The 13,201-nt window shown below is 39.8% G+C and overlaps 2 protein-coding genes across 2 annotated transcripts in view; both read left to right on the forward strand.

The window, feature by feature from the left end:
• Positions 1-7,282: 7,282 nt before the first annotated feature.
• Positions 7,283-13,201, forward strand: part of LOC104957099 (plasminogen activator inhibitor 1 RNA-binding protein) — an 8,027-nt gene continuing 2,108 nt past the window's right edge. The window contains exons 1-4 of the mRNA XM_010784712.1: positions 7,283-8,130; positions 8,428-8,605; positions 9,282-9,347; positions 10,797-11,090. Coding sequence (XP_010783014.1) covers positions 8,012-8,130; positions 8,428-8,605; positions 9,282-9,347; positions 10,797-11,090 — 657 coding nt within the window. The 5' untranslated portion in view covers positions 7,283-8,011. The remainder of the gene's footprint in view (positions 8,131-8,427; positions 8,606-9,281; positions 9,348-10,796; positions 11,091-13,201) is intronic.
• Positions 11,002-13,201, forward strand: part of LOC104957003 (UDP-N-acetylglucosamine/UDP-glucose/GDP-mannose transporter-like) — a 14,584-nt gene continuing 12,384 nt past the window's right edge. Inside the window, exon 1 of the mRNA XM_010784595.1 lies at positions 11,002-11,090. The gene's annotated coding sequence lies outside the window, so the exon portion shown is untranslated. The remainder of the gene's footprint in view (positions 11,091-13,201) is intronic.

Raw genomic sequence — 13,201 nt, forward strand, 5'->3', positions numbered from 1 at the left:
TACGCGCGTCACGTGACGTGTTTTGCCCGTCTGTCCAGGTGTCTTTGATGCCATTACGAATCAGGATGAAGATCAAATGACATGACGTTTTTCGTCTTGCCGCGACACGAGTTGTGGTGTCTGATTTTGGTACCTTGTGACCGTGTATTTGTCAAAATACCGGGATTTTTAATGTCATTTCGATGTTATAACCGTTGGTTCGTCTGTCGCGACGAAGAGAGAGAGGGAGAGAGAGGTGAAAGTTTTAGAATAATTTTGTGGATGGGTATTGTTATGTGTTTTAAGGTTTCACCAGGACCTTTAATTGATTGGTGTGTGTGTGTGTGTGTGTGTGTGTGTGTGTGTGTGTGTTGGTGTGGTTGTGTGTGTGTGTTGTGTGTGTGTGTGTGTTGTGTGGTGGGTGTGGTGGTGTATTTGCGTGTGTGTGTGTGTGTGTGTGTGTGTGTGTGTGTGTGTGATGTGTGTGTGTGTGTGTGTGTGTTTGTGTGTGTCGTGTTTGTGTGTGTGTGGTGTGTGTGTGTGTGGTGTGTGTGTGTGTGTGTGTGTGTGTCGTGTTCAAAACTTTCTGACTATTATAGGGTTTTTTTGAAAGGGTAGGTCGAGAACGTCAGATAGGTGATCCATACGGAGACAAAGGAGGTGGTGTAGAGGAGACACGGTATGGAGACTTTCCCACCTCGAACTCGATCGGTCCCCCTTGCACGATCGCGTCGATTGCAACTTCAATCACTGCATCGTAATAGGTGACAGAAATCCGCCGAGAAGACTACTACATCAATTCACGCGACGTGCTAAGAACGAGTTTACACTTAGTGCTAAAAGGAGGAGTTATTCTTAACTCTAGTGCTAAGGAGTGTGCTAAGGAGTAGCAAAGTTACTTTTATACATAACCGTGAGAATGAGGAATCTGCAGTGGCACTATGTTACTTCAAATTTTGGCTGTTGATCCGGACAGTGCTATTAATTAACACAACCTGCTATTTAAAAAGACCTTTAATAAACGCTATTTGCTATTATAACAGCCGTGGCAAAATTCTGGTAAAATCTGCTATTACTTATATTTATTATTATTAAGTTCATGGTAGGAAGTTTGTATTTGAAAAAATAACTTGTAAGTTGTAACCGTTTACTTTACACTTTATTATAACTTTTATATATTTAATATTATTTTATTATTTTTTTAATTTGGTTTATTTAAAAAATTTAATATTTTTAATTTTAATTTTTAATTTTAAGCCGTTGGTTGGTTTTGGGTTTTTTTTGGGGTTTTATTTTAAAATTTTTTTTCTCCAGGGGGGGGGGTTCCGAAAAACCCCCTTTTTTGGTTCTTTCCGGGGGGGGAGGGGGAGGCAAGAAGAAGGGGAGGGAAGGGGAAAATTTAAATATATTATATAAAATTATATTATATATAATAATAGGGAAGGATTATATATATATAAATAATATAGAAGGAAAAAATTTTTATAAGAAAAAGAATTTTTATATAAAATAATAAAGAAAAAAAATAATTTAGAGGGAAAAAATATATACTTAAAAATATATATAGGGGAAAGGGAAATATAGGAAAAAAAGGAATTATTAAAAAGAAAGAAAATATTTTTATTTATAATATATGTTATTTAAATTATTATGTTATATTTATATATTTATATTATATTTTTTAATTTTATTTATTTTTAATTTTACTTTTCGGGTTGTTTGTTTTAAATAGGAAAAAAAAAGGGTTTATTGTTCGTTTTTTTTTTTGGGAGGGAAAAATTTTTGGTTGTCAGGGGTTCACATTTTGGGTCCAAGGGGGGTGGAACCAGGTTTTTCCTTTTGGGGTTTCTAAAAAACGGAAAGTTTTGTCGGGGGGTATTAGGGGTTTTTAGAAAAACAAAAAAAAAAAAAAAAGGGGCTTCGTTCCCCTTTTTTTTGGGGGTGGGTTGTTACAAAACCGTAAACCCCCAGGCCCCCGGCCCCCTGGAGGAGGGTAGTAAAAAAAAAAAAGGGGTCGGGGGGGTTTCGGGGGGGGGCACAAAAAACCCCGAAAAAGGGGGGTTTTCCGGGGGACCCCTTTTTGCCTTACCCCCCCCCCACCAAAAAAACCAACAAAAAAATCAACCCAAAAAAAATTTTTTTACCGGGGGGGGGCAAACCCATAAAACGGGACGGGGAAAAAAAACGGGGCGATTTGGTAAAAAAAAAATTTGTTTAACGGGCTGTGTTTTGGCGGGGCCGGGAGGGGGGTAAAGTTCAAGGCAATCCAAAGGGGGGCGGGGGGGAAAAAGCCAAAAAAAAAAACCTTTTTTTAAAAACCCCAAAAAAAAAAAAACCCTTTTAAAGGGTTTTTTAATTGGAACCGGGGGGGGGGGTGGGTTTTTGGCCTTTCTTTAAAGGGGGCTCCCCCCCTAACCCACCATTTCAAATCCCAAAAAAAAAAAAAAACATTTTTGGGGGTTAAAAAAGGGGGTTAAAAAAAGGTGGTTGAAAAAATTTTAAAGGGGGTGGGGGCGCTCCCAATTTTCAGGGTTTTGGTTTTTACCAAACCCCCAGAAGGGGGGGCCGAAACCCAGGGCGGATATTTAAAATTTAATTTAAAAAAAAAACCCCGGGGGAAAAAAAAAAAAAAAAAACGGGAATTTGCCTGAACGGGGGGACCCGGTTTGCACGGGGGGGTTGCGGCCCCTCCAACCCAAAGGGGACTGGACCCGAAAAAACACCACCAGGGGTCGGGGGGGGGGGCGGTGGGGGGTTTTGTTTTTTCCGGGGCGGCGGGGGACCCCCCGGTTTTCGGGGTGGTCGGGCCCCGGAAAAAGGGAATTTTCCCCGGGGATTTTACCGGACCCCAGGGGGGGTTGTTTTTAAGGAAAAAATTTACCCCCATTTTTTTTGGCCCGGTTTTTTTTTAAAAATAGGCTCGGGAGGGGTTCTTTTGTCAAAAAAATAGGGCTCAGGGTTAAAAAAAAAAATTTTAAAAAATAGGCATGGCTATTCCCAAAAAAGGGGGGGTTAAAAAAAAAATTTTAAGCTAATAAGGGGGCGCTGTTTTCCCCGGGGGGGGGGATGGGGGGGCTGTTGGGGTTAAAAAACCCAGGGGGAAGGGGAAGGAAAACATTTTTTGTTTTTTTTTTATTGAAAAAAAAAAACAGGAAAAAATTCCAGGAACCCCACCAAAAAAAAAAAAAAAAAAAACGGGGGGGAACTTTTTTAAATTGGACCCCTTTGTTGTTTAAATTTTTGATTTTGGTTTAAAGGGGGGGGGTTTTTAACACCCGTTGGAAAAACCTTTCGGTTTGGGGATTAAAATACCCGGAAAAATTTTTTTGTCTGTGGGTAGTTGGGGTAGGGTTTTTCCACCGGGAAAAAACCCTGGGAAAAATTTTAGGGGGGGGGGTTTTTCCCCAGAAAGGGTCAAAAAAGGGGGGAAAAAAACCATTCGTTTTTTTTGGTTTTATCTTGTTTGGATTTTTTTTACCCTTTTTAAAAAACCTTGTTTTTTTCCGGTGGGTCCAATTTTTTTTTTCAAAAAAAAAAAAACCGGACCAGGTTTTTTAAAGTAAAAATTTTTTCAAAAAAAAAACAAAAAGATACAAAAAAAAAACGGGGGAAAATGTTCTTTGGGGGGGGACTCCCCTGGGGGGAAACCTTTAAAAATTCACAAGGTTCGTGAAAAAACTACAAAAAAACTTTTTAACCACAGGGTGGAACCAAAAAAAAAAAAATTTTTTTCGGGTTAATTATTTCCAAAAAAACCCCGGAAAAAAAAGGTTCCCCAAAACCCGGTTGTTTAAAAAAAACTTTACCATCATTTTTTTTTACAAAAAAAAAAAAAAAAAAACCCAAAAAAAAAAAAAAAGGGTCAATTAATGGGGTTCGGTTTGGGGTGTCTTGGGGGGGGGGGGAATTTTCCTGGGGTTTCAAAAAAAAATAAAAAAAAAAAAAAAAAAAAAAAAAAACCAAATGTTCTCTTTCCTTGGGGGTTTTTACCAAAACAGGGGCCCATTTTCCGGGGGGGGACAGGCGCTATTAGGCTTTTATTTTAAAAAAGCCCTGGGGAATAAAGGCATTGCTATTTTATTTTTACCTTGAGCTTGATTTGGAAAAAAGGGGAAAAACTCGCGAAAAGCTATTTTAAAAACCGGCAAAAATGGGTTATTTTTCCCCTTTTAAACACTGTCGGGGGGGTTAAAAAAATCGGATCTCCCCCGCGACCACCCCGGAAAAAAACCGGGGGTTCCGCCGCGACACCTCCCCCCGGCCCCCCCGGAAACTGGTTGTTTTGCGGTCCAAGGGGGGGGGGGTTTCCTTTGGTTGGGAAAGGGGCGGCACCCGGGGTTTTGCAACGGTTCGTTTTTTTTTTTCCGGGCCCCAATTCGGGTCGTTTTTAAAATGTTTACTTAATTTATCCGCCTTAGGTTCGCCCTTTCCCTTTGGTTTTGGGGGTTACCAACCCTTTTTGAATGAAGGGGCGCCCCTTTTAAAAAAAAATTTGACTTTACCTTAAACCCAAAAATGGTTTTTTTTTTTGGGAAATTTGAAATTGGGTGTAGGAAGGCTAAAGGAAAGGGGGTGGGGCCCACCCGACCGGTCCATTTTTAAAAAAAAACCCCTTTTAAAGGGGGGGGTTTTTTTGGTTTTTTTTAAGTTTGGGCTCCCGGCTTTGGGGATTTTTTTTTTTGGCCTGAAAAACCCCTTGTCGGCCGGCCAACACAGGGGCGTTAACCCAAAAAATTTTTCCAAAAATTTCGCTGTTTTTTTCCCCGTCCCCGGGGGGTTTTTTTAATTGGTTTTGCGGTTTTTAAAAAAAAAAATTTGTGGGGGAAAATTTTGTTGTTTGGGGTTGGTAAAGGCCCAAAAAAAAAAAGTCGGGGAAAACCTTCGTTTGGGGGTTGGCCCCGGGTGAAACCCCCCGACCCTTTCTAAACCTTTTTCTCCAGGGGGACGGGGGGCTTGTTTTACGGGGGGTTTTTTTGTTTAAAAAAAAAAAAACCCCAACAAAAAAAAAAAGGAAAAACGGAGGCCTTTGGTTTTCTAAAACCTATACCCGGGGGGGAAAAAAAAACCCAAAAAAAAAACCCCTTGCCCCGGTTAGACGCCAGGGAAAAACCCCCCTGGTTCAACCCCCCCCCTTTTGGAACCCATTTGGGTGAAAACCTTGGAACGAAAAAAAAAAAAAAAAAAACCCAAAAAAAATTTCCCTCAAAAAAAAAAAAAAAAAAAAAAACGAACCACCCCTTTTCTTAAAAAAAAATGACCACCCCCCCCCAAACCCCGGGAAGGTATTTAAAAAAAAATAAAATTAAAAAAAATAAAATAATATATATTATTTTAAATAATTATATTATATAAATACCCCCATTTATTTATATATTATTATCTTCTAAAAAAATATCTTCTTTTTTATATCTTTCTTTATTTATAAAATATAAAATAAATAATCTGTCCTGAAAATATGCTTATATAAATTTATCCTTCCCTATAAATCTCTATATATAATTAAATATATATAATCTCTAATTATTTGATTTATATTATATATTTTATTTATATTTTATATATTAAATACCTCTTCCTCTTTTCTCTCGAGGGGGGGGACCCAAAAGGTTCGGACCCCCCCTTGGGAAAGGGGGGGAAAAAAAATTTAAAATTTAAACAAAAACCAAAAACAACCCCCAAACGCTAAAAAAAAAATTAAATTTAAAATTAAAATTTTTTTATTAAATTTTAAATTAAAAACCCCAAAAAATTAAAATAATATTATATTAAAAAAAAAATTATAAAAAATTATTAATGAGAAAAGTGTAAAGGTAAACGGTACAAACTTTTACAAAAAAAGGGTTTTTAATTTTTTTTTCCAAAAATACGCCAAAAAAAACCCTTTTTTCCCCTTAAAACATTTGAAAACGCTTTTAATAAATAATTTTTTAAAAATAATAAAAAATAAAAAGGTAAATAACAAGAATTTTTTTACCAGGAATTTTTGCCCCCAACGCCCGGGCTGTTTTTAAATTTAAATTAGCAAAGAAAAATTAGGCGTTATTAAAAGGGTCTTTTTTTTAAAATAGCAGGTTTGGGTTTAATTAAAATAGCACTTGTCCGGGATCAAACAGGCCAAAAAAAATTTAAGGTAAAACCCCATTTTTTTGGAAGTTTGCCCTGGAAGGGGATTCTTAATTTCGTGTCACGTTTTTATTTTAAAAATAGAAAAAAAAAAAAGTTAACTTTGCTAACCTCTTTAGGCACACCTCTTTAAGGCACTACAGAAAAGTTTAGGAAAGAAATTTTTAACCCCCTTCCCTTTTAGGCCACAAGGTATGAAAAACCTTTTCGGGTTCTTAGCACGTTTTCGGGTGGATGGATTGTAGGTTAGAGTCTTGTTTTGCGGGCGGAAAATTGTTTCTTTGGCACCTTATTTAACGATAGGGGTGAAAAAATTTGAAGGGGTTGGCAAATTTTCGGGACGCGATTTTCGTTGGGGCAAAAAAGGACCCGGAAAATTTTCGAAAAGTTTTCGAGTGGGAAAGGGGGGTCTCCATTTACCCCCTTTGTTCTCCCTTTCTTACACCACCCCCCTCCTTTGGGTTTTCTCCCCGGTTTTTTTATGGGACAAAACCTAATCGTGACGTTTTCGAACCCCTTTTAAACCTTTTCAAAAAAAAACAAAAACCTAAAAAAATAGTCAAAGGAAAAGTTTTTGAACACAACAACACAACCACCCAAACACAACAAAACACCCCAAACACACACACAGACAAACCCACAAACCAACACAAACACCACAACAACACCAACAACACACACAAAAAACACAACCACCAACAACACAAAACAAAACAAACAAAAACACACACTGTGGCATTGTTTGGGATGACCTAATTAAAATAGCGTCCTCCCAGTAAAAAAATCTCCACTACACCACTGGTCATATCTACAGTATTGAAGCGTATGCAAGATGCTTTGGATAAAAGTAAGTAACATATAACTTAATGCATGCTTTGACCAAAACATGCAATAAGAACTAATATAACCTGTAAATAACCCCTTTGAAATAAGTTCATGTTTTACTTCCGTAACATAGTGACATCACTACGTAATTCTCACACTACTTTTGGCTAGCGATTCAACACATTGTACATGATTGGCTAAGGGGCGGGACATCTCTAAGGGGTTGACCAATCAAAACAGAGCCGGCCAGCTAACCAATCAGAGCAGACTGGGCTCTGGTTTTAGACAGAGGGTGAAAAGAGGTGCTGCAGCGCAGGCAGCATGAGACAAATATAGAGCTTTTTGAACATTAAGCATCTAAACACGTCAGAGTAGAACTAGGGCTGCACGATTTGGGGAAATAATCCAATTGTGATTTTTCTGACAGATATTGCGATTCGATTTGCGATATTTGTTTTTAAGCGACCCAACGGATGTTTATTGTAAAATGCGGCCATATCTTCCGTTGGGTTGTTTTTAAAGTTAAGCTTCAGTTTAAGAATCACTCTGTAATAGATGTAGAACATGTGATGGAGCATTACTAACCTGACTCTAGGAAAGCTCCATTGGAAGCCATTTGGAAAGGGCAGGCACTTTCAAAAATACTTGGGAGGTGATTGGATCAATCTGTCTATCACCTTCCATCATGGGCCACTTCTGATTGGTTAACAATGGCTGGTACATGTGGAGCACAGCACTTCTGATTGGTGTGGATGACTGACACACAAGAAGAAGAAAAAATTGTTTTTAAATAAAAATAAAAGGTTTTAAAAGAAATCGCAGTCTTTGTGATTTGATAATCGCATCATTTCAAATCGCGATTTCGATTTAAAATCGATTGCTCGTTCAGCCCTACACAGAATACAAATTATCAATATGGAAAGGAACATCGGACTCCTTTTTTCAACAATTTTTAGAGTGCAAAATTCCCAAGCTTGACTTGCCCTGGAAATGTTCCAACTCTTTGCAGCCCCAGGTAGTTCAGAGTAAAGAGTCTATACGTGCGTTTGTGAGCTACTTTAGTAAAAGATCACGTCTGAGCTGCATGCAGTATATCACTATTGACAAAGTGGCTGTGTGTGTTCCCAGTGAGGCTGAACCGACTGCTGCTCCAGATTCGACCCCCGAGGGAGAGGAGAGCGCACCTGCTGGCTCTGAGAACAAGTGAGTACCTTTCTGATGTTCACCTAATGGATCTCCCCTGTTTAACGACTCCATAAAACAGCCGTTTAAAGGCACTGTTATGTCATCGCACTGAGGTGTTTTCCTTCTGATTCTAGTAGTTGTTCTGTGCCACAGACAGTATCTCTGCATGTGCATTTTCATCACAAAGCTTTTGTGCAAATGGGATCACCGTGGTCTCCGACCCCCTGGCCTCAGGATTAGAGAGCATGTATAGAGCTAAGAGGATTGTCAGGTTTGAGCTCTAACGTCCCACATTGTTGTGTGTTGGCTTTCCAGGGAGAACGAGGTCGAAGAGGTGAAGAACGAAGGCCCAAAAGAGATGACCCTGGACGAGTGGAAGGCCATGCAGGACAAGGAGCGCACCAAGGTGGAGTTCAACATCCGGAAGCCCAACGAGGGGGCCGACAGCCAGTGGAAGAAAGGATACGTGCTGCACAAGTCCAAGAGTGAAGACGTGAGTGCATTCTCTCATGTTTCAGCTCCATCACTGGGACCTCTAACGTCTCTTCTGTCTCAAATGTTGTTTTTCAGAGTGTAAACTTACCATTTGAACTTTATTTTAAACGTTAAACCGGTCAGCAGTAACTGGTGCTTTTACATTTGAACCATAATGGTTTTTTAAATGAATAGAATGTAAAAAAACAAAACAACAGGAGATATAGAATGAGCCTACATTGGAAACTTAAGCACTATGAGAAAAATAAAGAGTCTCAGTACAGACACAAAGTACAAATATGAACCTGAAAATGTTATGAAAAATTATGTCCTTTTTAAACCATTTGATTGTGTAATAATCATGATAATCACACATTTTAAAATGCTAATATTTACTTGTATTCGTACATTTATGATTTTAAGATTTTGCGTTTATTTTCTTTTGAACACGTTTCCAGATGAATCACAAGCTTTGACAGCTCTACTTATTTATACATAAGCAACGTAGTTATAGATTTAGTTTCTGTAAATTGAGCCATTTATTTTGTATAATTGTGTGTTTGAAGGCAGCTAATACAGAAGCTTTTGTAATGGATAAAGATGCTCACAGATGTATTGACACTGTTAGCCTTTCGGTCCCTCCAGCTGAACTGGCATGATATTAATGAAGCTCCTTTGTTGTCTTTGTGTTCCAGAGGCCTGTGGGGGCTTTGATCGACGCCGCAGAGACAGAAGTGGAGCCCGCCCCTGTGTTCACCAAGGTGCCTGCAGCTCTCACTGCCCTCCATCCACACAGTCCATCAAACACCAGTGTAGCACTCTGTGTAAACCCACCTGTTAGACAGCTGAGGGGTCCAATGCACCTCCAAATATTCTAATGGAATAGTGTGGCTACACCTTTTGGAAAAACAATAATTGAGCAACAGCTGTTTTTATGACGCATAGAAGCTTCGGCCATTCACCTGTGGGGTATCTACTGGTATTTGATGTCGTAGAGCAGGGGTGGGGAACCTTCGGCCTCCGGGCCGTATACGACCCGCGAGACCATTTGGTACGGCCCTCAAGGTAATTTATAAACACACGCAAAAAAGAAAAACATTTAAGAAATCTAGACCGCAAAAAAATTAAACAAGCGAGTGCCTGTTTTTCCAGGCCAAGGTCAGGGTCCTTGAACACAACACAAACCTACTGTAGTCACGTGGTATATGTCTCGTCGGACAGGGGTGTAGCATGGATGTATAATAAGAACTGGATACAGCGTGGAAGGCGGGGCCTCATTCATTCTTATGACGCCTAGTCCACACNCTTTGTTGTTATTAGCATCTGGTTAGCTAGCTATGCTAACGAATATAAGAAGCTTCTACAACCAGTGAGGTAAAGGCACATCTTTATATGATCATTATAGGTATAAAAAAATAAGAGAATAAAGTAAACTGGTATAAAATAGTATATGACAGTAAAAAAAGTTGTTATTAATAAACAAGAATACAGTTTGAAAGGGGAGTGATTTGTAAAATATCCATAAAGAAAAAGAAAATCTGCTTACTGTTCTGTTTCATATGGGTGTTGAGATGTATCCATAGATCTCCTAATGTTGCTCTCAAAGTGCACCAAATTGATGCTTTTAACTTCAACATTTAAAAAAAAAAGATTGAGTTCTAGACCGGAATTGGTCAAATGCTTCCTAATTTCAGGTTTTCAGGACTCATTCAGCACCACTATTGCGATTCCGGTAAAATGTAAAAAAATAATTGTGCAGCTCTAATTTTAATTAAGGTGGCTCCAGATGAATCAAGAATCTAAATATAGTGTTGGTGCGTACTTTAACTACGCTGCTATGGACACTAGTGTACATAGTTTTACTGTAATATATTCCTCTTCATCCGTTTATAGTGTAAGTGACTGTTATTTTTGTATATTGACTGTTGTGCCTTTTTTATATATATTTTTTTTATTGATGCCTCTTAATGTGGGAATTTGTAAATATGTGTCTGTTTTGATTATGTAGGTATTTTTAGATACTTTAACTTATATTTCTCAGGATTGTGAGAAACAGCATTTCGATGTCCCTGTCTGAATCTCACACACACAGAAGATAGACGATAAAGTTGACTTCGACTTTTGACTGAAGCCAGAGAACACAAACTAATGTCATTCCTCGGTGTGTACTGACGGCTGTGATTTCTAACCTGTGCGTCATGTGACTCCAGCCGCAGGGCCCCCTCGACGAGTCCAGTGACCACCACTTCCGCAAGCCCGCCAACGACATCACATCCCAGCTGGAGATCAACTTTGGAGACCTGGGCCGCCCCGGCCGCGGGCGTGGGGGGGCTCGTGGAGGCAGGGGAGGCCGTGGGGGAGGAGGTGGAGGAGGAGGAGGAGGTGGAGGTGGAGGTAGTGGAGGCGGGGGTAGTGGAAGTGGAGGCGGGGGTAGTGGAGGTGGAGCTGGAGGCGGTGGCGGTGGCGGCGGCAGGCCGGCACGCGGAGGAGGACGTCCTGAAAAGGTAACAATAACAGCTGCTGTCCCACAGCGGATTTAGATAGTGAGCGTGGAGCAGTGACTTGGAAACACTGAGGCTGAAATAACAGAGCCGTGAACAGGCTGACCTGCTGTCAGCGCTCAGGGGGAACTGGGTGGTGATAGTGCTTAGACGTAAGAATTACAGTTTATAAAAAGTAAAAATAACCAAAAGCTGCCACAAATGCATCCTCATTTAATATTTATTATTTAATGTAGAGTGTTACTTTCTCATTTAACTTAAAAAAAAACCTTGTTAGCAATATTGTTCAAAAACAAGAAACAAGTAAGAATCCCAAAGAACGAGAAGCCCTGATCTCAGCGCTACGATAAAGTCAGAGTAAAACACCCTTTTTTATTAATAAGTAGGCATGGCTTTTTTTTCATTCTCCGAATTCACCTTTCTTCCTCAGTCATTTTGGGCTTTTTTGCCATTTAGTTTCAACTGTACCATTACTGTGGTTGTTCTGCTACCTGGGCATAGCTAATATAAGAGAATGTTTTGATTTGTAAGCGATTTTGTTGAGTTGCATCTTAGCAAATTCTTCTCTGATGGCAGACTGATGTTGATGCTGAAAGCAGTGAAAGCTAGGCCGATGGGGAACAAACTTAAACACAGACGGTGTCATATTTGTATGGCCATTACATTGGGCAATCAACCTTTACTTCGTAATGTTAAAGGGGAGCTATTATGCAAAATCCACTTTTTCATGTCTCTTCTACATCATCATTACACTCTGTGTAAAGAGACTCTGAAAGTTTCAGGAAAAAAGATTCTCTCTCTTTTTGTCCTGATCCATTTATATAAAAACCTGTCCAGGGCTCGATATTAAGGACTGCCCGATGGCCCGGGGCCATCTAGTATTTAGCTCGGGCAATGACCTGCTGGTTGCCCGATCGGGCAATCTATTATTCCAGTATCATGCAGCTCGCGGATCCAGTAATGAGTGACCCGACAGTAAAACTAAACATATCTATAACTAGATTAGGTAGTTTGAGAGGTAATTAAAATAGCTACGTGTGATATTCTAACCTGAAGTGTGTGTTTTGTCCGCTCACCGCTGCATGTGATCATGCAGAGCTGCGTGTCGACTCGTCAGCAGCAGCTGATCTCTCTCTCCCGTCAGATTAGACTTCACTCGCGTTTATGTCCATATCGATCAGATCCAGCTAGTTCTAGCTAATGATATGACTACCTGCTTATTAAAAGACACCTAAACAATAAGTGTCGCTATGCAACTGGGTGAGACCACAAAGTATAGCGCAGCATTATGCATTTGTTTACATGCCCACCGGAACCCCGAGGCATTACCAACAGATCAACGCACAATCAACCCAGACAGGACATCTCTTTCTCCACATTACGTGTTAGACATTAGAATTGACTATTCTTGTCTGTCACATACTCTTCTTGTCTGTCACATAAGTGGCGCAACTGAAGCGGTATTGCACTAAAGGGAAATTATTTTGACCGGACATTTTGACCGGACATTTTGACCGAAGAGATTTAGATTTGCCGGCTAACGGGAACTCTGACGTCGCCATTTTGTGTGCTTAGCGGATGCGCTCGGCTCCTCTCGACTGCTGCTCGGGTCTGCTCGGTCAGCTTCCGGATGAGGAGGCATTCGTTCGACCAACTTACAGTAGATAACATTACAAACATTTTTAACAGGGGCCATAATAGTGTAAATAATGTTTGTTTTGGCAGTTATAACTGAATGTAATGTTTTCTACTTTTTTACATCTGGGAAGGCATTTGCCTTCATCAGATGGAAAGTGTCTTGACCAACAACTGAAGTATTTCTTATAGCTATGCAGGGCATGCAAGCGGGTAAACACAAACAAGAACAAACAAACAAGTGAAATGAAGAATAATATTGAAATTGTACAATATAATATTGTGGTGGTTCATCTTATAATTCAGTCTAGAGAATGCACCAGGCAGCATCTAAGACCTGCAAAAATCTAAATGTCCTTCGTGCGTCATTTCGTCCGGGTGCATTTTTCAGGGCAATCTCTATTGGGCTCAGGGCCATCTATAAATTAGCTTAGATGGCCCACAGGGCCATCTCCCAAAATCCTTAATGTCATGCGCTG

This window comes from Notothenia coriiceps, unplaced genomic scaffold, assembly GCF_000735185.1.
Source record: "Notothenia coriiceps isolate Sejong01 unplaced genomic scaffold, NC01 NC01_scaffold00026424, whole genome shotgun sequence".
NCBI lineage: Eukaryota > Metazoa > Chordata > Actinopteri > Perciformes > Nototheniidae > Notothenia > Notothenia coriiceps.